At 45.7% G+C, this 11,428-nt stretch overlaps 1 protein-coding gene across 1 annotated transcript; it reads right to left on the reverse strand.

Moving 5' to 3' along the window:
- Positions 1-2,167: 2,167 nt before the first annotated feature.
- PRDX3 (peroxiredoxin 3) lies at positions 2,168-10,514 on the reverse strand. Its single transcript, XM_055345734.1, has 7 exons — positions 10,445-10,514; positions 8,753-8,888; positions 6,693-6,834; positions 5,999-6,134; positions 4,684-4,787; positions 3,301-3,466; positions 2,168-2,964 (listed from the first exon to the last, which is right to left on the reverse strand). Exons 1-7 carry the CDS (start codon positions 10,478-10,480, stop codon positions 2,911-2,913), a joined length of 774 nt encoding a protein of 257 aa, XP_055201709.1. The 5' UTR covers positions 10,481-10,514; the 3' UTR covers positions 2,168-2,910.
- Between the last annotated feature and the right edge of the window lie 914 nt (positions 10,515-11,428).

Genomic DNA, 11,428 nt, shown 5'->3' on the forward strand with positions numbered 1-11,428 from the left:
CCGGCGCGCCCGCGGCTCCGCGGCTCCGCGTGGCCTGGGGGGGGGGGGCGGGGGCGCGCCCGGTGTTCCCGCTGCCTGCTGTCCCCGCGTGCCACCCCCACGCACCGAGCCTTCCCAACCTCACCTACCGGGTAGGGTGGCTGCGCCGCTTCCAGGCCCTTCCAGGCCCTTCCAGGCCCTTCCAGGCCGGGGCGGTCGCCCGTGCGAACCCCCGCATCACAGCCCCACTGAGAAGAACCTGCGTCTTACCGGGAGGACAGGTGCACCAGCCTCTTGGGACATCACCGTGGAAAATCTTCAGTTGCCCTTAAAGTCTAGTGTGCAGGGCACCGGGGAGAGTCGGACTGGTCACTTAAACTTCACAGTGAAATCTGAAACTGTAGCGCCCCTTATTTTAAAAAGGTTGAGAATTGTATTTTAAAGATTTTATTTATTTATTCGAGAAACAGAGAGAGGCAGAGACACAGGCAGAGGGAGAAGCAAGCTCCATGCTCAAGCCCTGGGGCCAAGGCAGCACTAGACCGCTGAGCCACCCGGGGTTGCCCAAGGTTGAGAAGTTTAAAGTCAACATCAGAGCATTAAACCAGGCCCAGCGCCCTTCTAAGTGTGGGGCCCTTCTCCAGCCCGTGAAGGGGGCATCAGGTACAGTGCAAACTGCAGTGGGGCAGATCCAGTTCCTTCTTTGAATGCCAGATGGAGTAGGGGCTGGTTGTAGAGAAAAACTGCACCTCCCTCCTCCTGCTGCTGCCTCCCCTAGCCCCCGCCCTGCACTAGTGTAGGTGGGGGTTATGTGTTTCTTGAATGTATGTTCCTGGATGTTTTTTGTTGTTGTTCCTGGATGTTTAAGTTCAGGGATCCTGGTGTGAGTCTTGGGTTGAGGACCCAGCACCACCAATTACTTAGTTGGATGGCCCTGGTCAAGTCAATATAAATGGGTCTATGTACTCATTTGTAAAATGAGAACAATAATTGTATCTACTTGAGGTTTTGTTGAGGATCAAATGAGGTAAAACATGTGAAAAGCCTAATACGACATGGGGTCCACTGGAAATGCTGTTTGGGCCTCTCACGTGGCCCACACGTGCGGGCCTATTCCATCCCTTGCCTTACCTTCCCCTCCAGGGACACAAAACCAGCTCCTGGTTTTCTTCAGGCCGACGTAACTTTGCAACTTCTTTTGCTCAGTCCACCCGGCTCACTCCTCTATAGCCTCAAGAGTTCACCTCTCCTTCCAGGAAATTCTTCCCTGGGTAGGGTGTCCCTCCTCAGTATTCCCCTTATGCCCCAGGAATGTATCCATTGTGCCATGGTATTTAGCACATCTGTATCATTCTGCTGGCTCTGCCCTCAAGTATATCACAAATCCAGCTAGCTTCTCTTCTCAGGACCGTTACGGTCTACTCTTAACAAAGGAGCCACAGTGATCCTCCTAGAACAAGTTGATGGGAGTCTCGTCAACACCTTCCTTACACTTCCCATCTTAAAAGAGAATCCAAAGTCCTTAGCTTGTTCAAATGGCACTCTGGCCTCCCTGTTACCAATCTTCTCCTTCACCACTGCACCACTCTACGCCTGCTCTTGCCTCAGGGTCTTTGCAGTTGCCAAACCCTATGCCTAACATTTTCTTACCCTCCTAACTCCCTTACTTTCTACATGTTTCATCTCACTTGATCCTCCTCAAAACCCTAAGTTAGGACAATTATTGCTTTCTTTTTACAGATGAGAAAACAGACCTGGATATTGACTCTATTAAGGCCTAACAACCCTATCCCGAACATCTCAATTCTCTGCTCTGGCCCCCTGCTCCAGTTATTTCCCTTCCAGACATTCTATGTATTTTTATTATATTTATTGAGTTTCCCCCTCAAGAACGTAACTCCATTGTTCACCCTTGGGCCTGCAAAATAGCACCTGGCATATGAGAGGCACTCAGGATTTCCTGAAATAACAAATACTTCAAAAAAAAAAAAAAAAAAAACAAATAAATACTTCCATATCTCTCTTGCCTGAACCTGAGTTTTTCAGGTGTAGAGCTAGTATCTTACTCATCTTTGTGGGCCCTGCATTAAATGCTCCACACTTGTTGGTTGATATAATCAAAAGGAAAACTAGAGTAGAGTTCTGTAATATAAGCTGAACCAACAATTAATGGTATTGAACAAACAAATATTTTAAAATATGTTTATTATGTACTTTACATTGAGCACTTCAGAAAAGAAAATAATTACAATGATTTCAGAATGCAATTCCTGGATTCAATAAATGTCCTCTATAATTATATCCAATCAATATCTAGAGTTATATGTAGACCCTATGTCAGCTAACAAGTAAAATAACTATATTAATCTCAGGGATGAGAGACACACATGATCACTTAAGTCACTCTGCCACCGTGTTTTTTTTAAAAACATGATTCACATTTGTTTCAAGTACATATACAGCCATTGCAAGAGTTAACATCAGTGGTCTGATGTTAACACCTTAAAACTATGTATGATCTTTGCTGCCTTAAAAGAAAATTTAGTTTATCGCAAAGAAATTCAACAAAGTTTCAGGACCTATGATCACAAGCTACAACAGAGTAGCTTGTTGTACTACTCTGGTGAACATAAAGGTTCAAGTAAGGCCAACAAAGAAGAATGTTTCCTCTTTCCAATGAAGACATAATGCAAGGACTAGGTGAACTAGCATCCTACAAACTAGCTAGCCATCAAGAGGTTACCAATTAAAGGATGTGAGTACATTTAAAAGCCTTGGCCAGTGTTACAAAAACAAACATTTAGATTATTTACGAATATAAGCATAATTGGTGTTTTATCTTCTATAAATAATCATTTTTTGAAATGCTAAAGGTGAGTTCCAACTGCGCTCTTTCCTCATGTGAGAAGAGGTGGGGACACACGGGATGACCTACTGATTTACCTTCTCAAAGTATTCTTTGGAAGCAGTTGGATGTGGCTTGATCTGAAAATACAAAAACATTTAATTAGGTGGCTGACTTTATGATAAAAGCTTCAAAAGTGAATGGAAAACTCTGTTTTTAACCCAAAGTTCTTTAATTTTTTAAAGCATGGTCTGTTTCCTTTAAAATACATGGATGAAAGTTACATCAGCAGCCTGCCTAATCCTTGGTCCCAACCAAACCCCCACCCCTCAGCAGCCTCACCCATTTGCACACTATCTGCACCCTTGCTCCAAGGGTAGGCTCCTTTTGTAGGTACTCTAGGCCAGCAGCCCTGAGGGCAGTGATGACCTGGGACCCTCTGCTGAGGTCTCACTGCTTTTGGAAAAGAAACCTACTGTAGGAGAATCCGGGGTCCAGTTTGCTGGGCAGACTTCTCCATGGGTTTCCACAAACTGGAATGCCTTCACCAAGCGGAGGGTCTCTTCCACACTTCGGCCCACAGGGAGATCATTGACACTCAAATGCTTGATGACTCCATTGGGGTCAATGATGAAGAGACCTCTGCATTAGGATTTAGCCCCATTAGTACCTCAGCAGCACAACAACTACGAAGTCTATCTTCTACCTGCTTCTGTCTTTAATTCTCCTCAATAAAGCTTTAAACTTGAGCATATGCTTAAATATGGGGTTTTCACTGTTACACAAAAAGCTTATCACCTCTTACTATTACACAAAAAACTTATCATCATCTTACTGATGATGTGCCACACAAAGGTGTGAGTGGACCAGGCCAACATGGAAAAGAGCAGGACTTCACACAGAGAAGAGTCACAGAGAACAGACTTCTTTAACATATAAGTGATCTAGGTGTTCTTTGGGCTGCTGTATCAGATCTTGACAAGAAACCAGAGACATATGGGAGGAGACAGATGATTTTATCTATATTCAGTAAATACTGACGAAATGAGTGAATTCTTGGGTAAATGGGGGAAAATCCCTGGGGAAATCTTAGCAGAAAGAATTTACTGGCCTTAAGTCTAGGCAGAGCAGAAATCTAAAGGAAAACTCAAGACCTTTACTCTTTATCACTTGGCAGCAATGTAACGAGATGACCTGCCCTGTGGTCTGTGTTCATCTTCTGTACAAGTGCTGGGGTTACCATGACATATGCAGATATGCAGATATGTTTAAACCACAGGTTTTAACAGTCTCTCTTAAAGGGGTGTGGCATTCCAAGTGTTAATCATGCAGGGAAATAGCAAGCAAGAGAAAAGGCAAGGTGAAAAGGTACTTCTTTCTCCCTGGGCCTGACTCTTGGAGGTCTAGGCTTTGAGGCTCAAAGGGTTCTGCCCCAAGCTCCTCAATCAAGAGTGGAGCCACGCTGGAATGCATGGTATAGATGTAGATGCAGGGCTAGGATGGAGCAGGGCCCACACTCCAGAAAGCAAGCCTTATCTTACAAACCAGACTCAAGCCACCCTACACTCCCTTGTCAATCCTAATAGCAAGGGAAATAATGGCAAAATTAGCAAGACCCTACAGGGAAGGGGATCCTTGGAGGACAAAGCAAGCACTCCTTCTTCCCTTGCCAACTTTGTCAAGGCTTGTCAAAGCCAGGCCTTAGTTTATTAAATGAAGACAATCCCCCTGGAGTAAAAGAGGCTGAAGCTCCAACGTGGTATAACTCAAGAGGAAAGCAGGGCTCCATAAATTCTCTAAGAAGTGGGATGGTGCTTAGCATGAAATAGTTTAAGTTCATAAAAGAATCAAGATCTTACCTTAGAGCAATACCGGGGCCTTCTAACAGCACGCCATAGTCTCGAGAAATCTGTTTAGTCAGATCTGACAGGAGTGCGATGTTCATGTGGCCCAAACCGCCATTCTAACAAAAATGCGAACATGACTGGCTGTTACACAGTGCACTCGTTCTCACTGTTCTCAGCCACGTAATGTGATGTCTGAGGCCAACAAGAAAGGCGACAGGCAGCAGCAATGGAGAACCAAGAGCGGGCTGAGCACTGCTCTTAGCAATTTTCTGTGAACTCACTCCCTCCCCTATAACCACCCTGGAGCAGACACTACTATCATTGCCTTTTTACACATGAGGAAACTGAGGGACACAAAGGTTAAGCAACTTGTTCCAGGGCACAAAACAGGACAGAAGCAGGATTTAAACCCAGAGACCTTTCTTTTTCTAATTGTTTTTTTTTTTTTAATTTTTATTTATTTATTTATGATAGTCACAGAGAGAGAGAGAGGCAGAGACACAGGCAGAGGGAGAAGCAGGCTCCATGCACCGGGAGCCCGATGTGGGATTCGATCCCGAGTCTCCAGGATCGCGCCCTGGGCCAAAGGCAGGCGCCAAACCGCTGTGCCACCCAGGGATCCCTCTTTTTCTAATTCTTGATGCATTCTTTTACTTGAAGGTTAGTTTCTATAGCAAAAAAAATGGAAGAGTAATAAAAAGACTGAATAAGGGCACCTGAGTGGCTCAGTTGGTTAAGCATCTGCCTTCAACTCAGGTCATGATCTCAGGGGTCCTGGAACGGAGCCCCACATTGGGCTCCCCGGACAGCGGGGAGTCTGCTTCTCCCTCTCCCTTTGTGCTCTCTTGCCTTTCTCAAATAAATAAATATTTAAAAAAAATAAATAAAAGACTGAATAATTTGGTATTGATAGTTCAGCAAAATGGCTAGAAATTTTGATTCCTCCAAGCATTTTTTAGACAAGAAAAGTTATCACGCAGAAGAGTGAAATCAGAGAACCTAACCACCACCCCACAAGCCACACGGAGTATGTGGGACCTACAAGGTACCCTTGAGAGAGGAGGCAGTGAACCCCAGCTGGGCACCCCTCACAACCCTGTGCCCCAACCCTTTGTACCTTGGAACACACACATGTAGTGGACAGTAAATTTAGGCAATGCTAGGCAAGATATTGAGAGAGTTTCATAGAACTTGCCAGAAGCTTCAAGCCCACAAATAGCCCATTTCAGACTAGTTCATGCTTTAACAACTTCTAGGTTAGTCTTTCATGGGATCTTTTCAGTTTAGAGGATCCTAAGTGCAAAGGCAGGGCCACTGCACTTTATACCTTCCGCGGTGTGTTGATCCAGGCGAGATGGGTGAAATGGGAATCCACTGACACTGCAACAACATCACAGTTCACGTCGTGAAATTCTTTGGCTTTGTCACTGAAAGCAACAATTTCTGTAGGACACACAAAGGTGCTAGAAAAAAAGGGCAGAAATTCCCATCAGAGAATTTAAAAACAAGGATTTAAAATTTAAACACAGGTAATCTAAAAAATAGTTCAACTTGCTTAAAGGTGAAAAAGGCAAAAACAATTAACCACCCTCACTGTACTCACCTCTCTTAAGAATCATATAAAAAAATGGGGTCAGGCAGGGGAAAAGAGGCATATTCTAAGAATAAAGAAACAATTAAATAAAGTAGCTTTGTGAGAAAACCCATTTTATTATCTTTACCTTTCTCCTTTCCCTCTAGACCAGGGAAAACTTCCTTACAGTCTGGCTTACAGGAACCACCATTCGGGAGCACATAGAACAGAGCCGTATTAAAACCCTACCCCACTAACAAGAATGCCATCCCATCCTCTAAATTTATGAGATTAGCTGCAGATGCAAGCTGTACTCAGCAAGGCCACTAGTGATAAAAGGACCCAAAAGAACCCTTCCTTGACCAGGAGAGCAACCAGAGATAGGAAATGTCAGGGACCTTTGCTTGCTCTCAGAATGACATTATAGCACCACAGAAATCACACTTACAAGTCCAACGGATAGAAGAAAAGCACCAAATATCTCCCCTTAAAGTCATCGAGGGTTAGGTCTTTAAACTCTCCGTTGACAACGGCAGTGCCCTTAAAGTAGGGCGCATGCTGGGTGACAGCAGGAGCGTGGTAGGAGGAACCTGAAGGAAGCCCACACATACACGTAGTTCATCATCTGCTAAATCACACACTTATTTGACTTTATTCAACTCTCTCATGGTAATTAATTAGTAGTATAAATCAATTAACTCTATATCTTAGGTAATTTGTCCCCCCTTCTGTATCTTAGTTCAACGCTATATCTTAGGTAATTTGTCCCCCCTTCTGTAGTTCTAGATCGTACCCAAATTCAATTCAAAAATACTATGGGGACTGAAAAGACTAAAAAGATGATGTCAGAAAATGATGGGGATGGAATTAAGATAGAACTGAGGAGGACAGGAGCCTAGGGATAGATTCTAAATATGGTTCAGCTGTTGCCATACCCAGGAGGGACAGGGAAGAGGGAATAGGGCATGTGTGGGAAACAGCCCATGGCAGTCTGATTAGAACACAGAGAGCAGGTGTGTTTGGAAGGAAGCGTAGGAGACAAAGCAAGAAAGGTTGAAGGCCACATTCTGAGGGCCCTTAAATATCAGGCTAGAGTTTGTTCTTAAAAGAGTCCTCACTGGAGATTTCCATGTAGGACATAGAAGATAAATCAGCTGTTTTTAGGAAGCTAAGTCTGGCTGGGGAGGGTAAGGAGAGCAGGAGGGAGACTGTATTAGAAGGGATTTCAGTGATCTTAATAAGACGTATGGATGGGAGCGGTGTGCCTGAGGAGGACAGGAGGGAAGGAAAGGATGCAAGAGATGTATTAGAACTGGAGGGGACTCGCTTCCACCTGGGAACTTGGGACAAAATATCAAAATGTCTGGTCTTCATAAACAGTGGGAGCTGCTGGTGTGGGGTTTGGGACAGAGAACAAGGAAAATTTTAAATGTGGGTCATCAAATCACTACTAGAAATTTTTTTTAAAGCTCCAGGGTTGTGGAACTGTGAAACTTTTCAGAACATTTCACCCACAAACGAAGGCTTTGCTAAAGTGGTTCAGTAGGTTAAGCATCTGCCTTCGGCTCAGGTCATGGTCCCAGAGTCCTGGAACTGAGTCCCACATAGGGCTCCCTACTCAGTGGGGAGTCTGCTTCTCCCTCTCTGCCTGCAGCTCCCCCTACTTGTGTTCTCTTTCTGTCAAATAACTAAATCTTAAAAAAAAAAGGGGGGGGGTGGATGGGACAAATCTAAAGGAGGTATTTTCAAGTACCACTCATTATCTGAGACTGATCTTAGCAAAGCCCACATTCTAGAAAATGCAGTATAAATCTCAAGAAATAGCAGATAATGGAGGAATCCGTGCTATAACATGGCCAGGTCTGAATCTAAAAGCCTTGGTTCTAACAGACTGTCGGCCACTGCGAATTATCTCATGTCCCCTCACACACAGGGCCCAGGAGGCATCTGAGTTCCCCCACTCCCCCAACCTATGCGTTCCTCAACACAGAACATTAAAACCTCTGGTGACCAACAAGGAAATGTGACACAAGAGCAGTGTGCCTCGGTAATTCTCAATCCTGACTGGACATTAGAATTATTCGGTGAACTTTTAGAATATACTAATAAAGGAATTAAAAGATATGAACTTCCAGTTACAGAAAGATGGACGGGGGGTGGGGACGGACAGCACAGTGAACAGTTAATAATACCATAGCAACTTTGTATGGTGACAGATGGCAGCTAGATTTATCATGATCATCACCGCCTAACGTATATAAATCTTGAATCACTATGCTGTACATCTGAAACCAATATTATGTCAACTACATTTTGATTAAAAAAACAAAAAACCAAAATGATGTCCTGGTCTCACCTCAGATACTGACTTAATTTGTCAGGGGTGGGACTGGGGTAGTGGTGTAGTTTCCAAAGCTCCCCAACCGAATCTAATGCATAGCCAGGCTTCAGAGCCCATGTCGCCAGATGATTCATACTGCCTGGGCCAAACCAAGGCATAATACTTACTGGTGCTAAAAGCGAATTTTGCTTGACTAGAACCAGACCACAATACATTTGTCAGGCATGTTGTTCTGGAAGCAGCAGGTCTAAGGGCTGCAGAGGCAGAGATGCCCCATGGAATAGCACTCACATGTCGGGCAATCTGGAAAGAGAAACACTTTATATTAGAAAGTAGCCTGAAGGCTGGCCCGGCTGAAAGAGCACCAGGCCATTGGGCCTCAGCAATCCTTGTTCCTGTGAACTAAATACCAAACCCCGTAACAGTGTAGAATGAATCTCAATGTTCTTTAACATTCCTTTCTGCTTCCTTCTTTTTCAAGACTGCAAGTGGGGGATGGGAAATGCTGGTCAAAGGGTATACAAAGTTGCAGTTATGTAGGATGAATTAGTCTAGAGATCTAATGTAGGGTAATGATGACTATACTTAATACTGTACTGAACACTGGGAATTTGCTAAGATTTTTTTTTTTAATTTACTTATTCATGAGAGACACACAGAGAGAGAGAAGCAGAGGGAGAAGCAGGCGCCATGCAGGGAGCCTGACATGGGACTCGATCCCCGGACTCTAGGATCAGGCCCTAGGCTGAACGCGGGGCTAAACCGCTGAGCCACCCGGGCTGCTTGGAATTTGCTAAGAGAGTAGATTTCAGGCACACATCTCACTCATCAAGCACAAAAAACGGTAATTATGTGAAGAGATGCTGGTCTATAGTAATCATTTCATTATGTATATGTATACAAATCATCTTGTCGCACATCTTAAATATACATAACTTTTATTTAAAAAATATATACATAATTCTTAAAAACCCTGCAAAGCAGAGGGGAATTATAAGACGATAAAGACTCCACGCTCTTAATAAGAACAACACAGAGGATTCAAAAACCCAGGGGACTTGGCCAGGCCCTGCGTATTTTACACCCTTTACCAGCATGACCTGCTAATAAGCATGTTCTATCATGTCAAGGTTTTCCCAGAAAAGACCAAGCCCCCACAGACAAGCAAACAAGTAGAGCAAAGTTCACACTCTGGGAAATTTTGAACAGGCCTCAAGGGGATTATTTTTTTTGCTCAACTATCGAGTCTAGCATGACTCAGGGAAGAAGAGCCTGCAGTTCAACCAAGCCAAGGAGAAGGGGGACGGGGGCTACCAAAAGGGTACGAGGCTTTGCCGGGAGGAGGGGGACAGACCCAGGGGATGGGAGGAATGCTACAGTGCAAAGTGCCTTTTGCACTTTAGCACTCTGTACTTCAGCACTTTGGTTTCCATCCACCATTTGGTAGATACTCGCTGCAACGCCCTGATGTTGGCATCACTCTTTCTACCTTAAGGCGAGGACACTAAACCGAGGTTCCCAAAGGGGAAGTCACGTGTCCAAGGTCATAGAGTAGCTACAGAGCAGGGAACGGGGGCCAGGGCGCCTGCCTCCCGGGCGAGGTGCTCAGGTGCATGGAGGGCTGCGGACCCTCGACTCGGAGCGAGGAGGGACTGGAGGAGGCGACGGGAATGAGGCGGGGGACGGTTCTGCGCAGGCGCACTCCCTACGGCCGAGGCCTCCGGGGCCGTTACCCGCAGGCGCCCTCCAAGAAGGGCGAAAGGCCCCCCCGGCCGCAGGGAGCAGGATCCTATGGGGGAAGCACGTTCTCGGAGCCACTGTTGTGTCTCCGCGCCTGTCCCCCGCCGGCAGCCACTCACCGAAGCCCGGAGGAACCTTCCCACCGCGGCCGCCATCTTCAGTGCGCGCGGGATTCGCGGGACTGGCGGGCACGCGGAGGGGGCGGGGCTTTGTGGGGGCGGGGGTGGGGCCTCCGGCGGGGCGGGGCCTGAGCGGGGGCGGGGCTTGGCCTGAGCGGGGGCGGGGCTGGAGTCCGGGCGGGAAAGATGACTTCCTCACCTTTTGCTTGGACCTTCCTTGGGTCAACTCACCTGTCAAGTGCCTCAGCCCCAATTCCGAAGACAAAATTCTAGGAGAAAATTCCCGTCGCGGCTTCTAAGTAAAGGAATGCTCGGGAAAACAATACCTTACTTCTAAGTGTCGCCCCATCCTAAAAAGGACTAATCCAGGTGGGGAGCTTGGGCTTTATATGGCTAACCTGTGTGGATAACTGTTTCTACCCGTCCTGCAAATGGCCTCGGGTAGAGCCTTCTGGATTCTGCAGGAAACGGAATTAATTTTTTTTTTTAAATTTATGATAGAGAGAGAGAGAGGCAGAGGGAGAAGCAGGCTCCATGCACCGGGAGCCCGATGTGGGACTCGATCCTGGGTCTCCAGGATCGCGCCCTGAGCCAAAGGCAGGCGCCAAACCGCTGCGCCACCCAAGGATCCCTGGAATTAATTTTAATGCAATTTTTGTCCGTTAATGAGCCAAGTGGGCCAGACACATCAAGTTTTTGGGTTCTGAAAACTTTTGGGATGCTGTCTGGACTTCCATTGGCCTCTCTTCCCAAAACTGGAAGAACTGGGATAAATTTAAATTCTATTTTCTGTCAATTAGAAAGCTAAGTGCTCCGTGGTGATCATGGTACTTTGAAGCAAGCTCATCAAACACAGATAAAAATCACACGTTGGCTTTTCGGTAAATGCAGATTCTAAGTAGGTATTTTCCGGATATCAGTCATTCCACTACCAACATAGTTTCTTGAATCTGCATATCATCTGCATATTATTTACTATTTTCT

This window comes from Nyctereutes procyonoides, unplaced genomic scaffold (genome assembly GCF_905146905.1).
Source record: "Nyctereutes procyonoides isolate TBG_1078 unplaced genomic scaffold, NYPRO_anot_genome, whole genome shotgun sequence".
NCBI lineage: Eukaryota > Metazoa > Chordata > Mammalia > Carnivora > Canidae > Nyctereutes > Nyctereutes procyonoides.

Coding starts and splice junctions, on each gene's coding strand:
- PRDX3 (XM_055345734.1), bottom strand. CDS start 10,480: ATGGCGGCCGCGGTGGGAAGGTTCCTCCGGGCTTCG. Junction 6,835..8,752: donor AAAATTCGCTTTTAGCACCA/GTAAGTATTATG, acceptor GGCTTCCTTCAG/GTTCCTCCTACCACGCTCCT. Junction 3,467..4,683: donor GGCCCCGGTATTGCTCTAAG/GTAAGATCTTGA, acceptor ATCCTAATGCAG/AGGTCTCTTCATCATTGACC.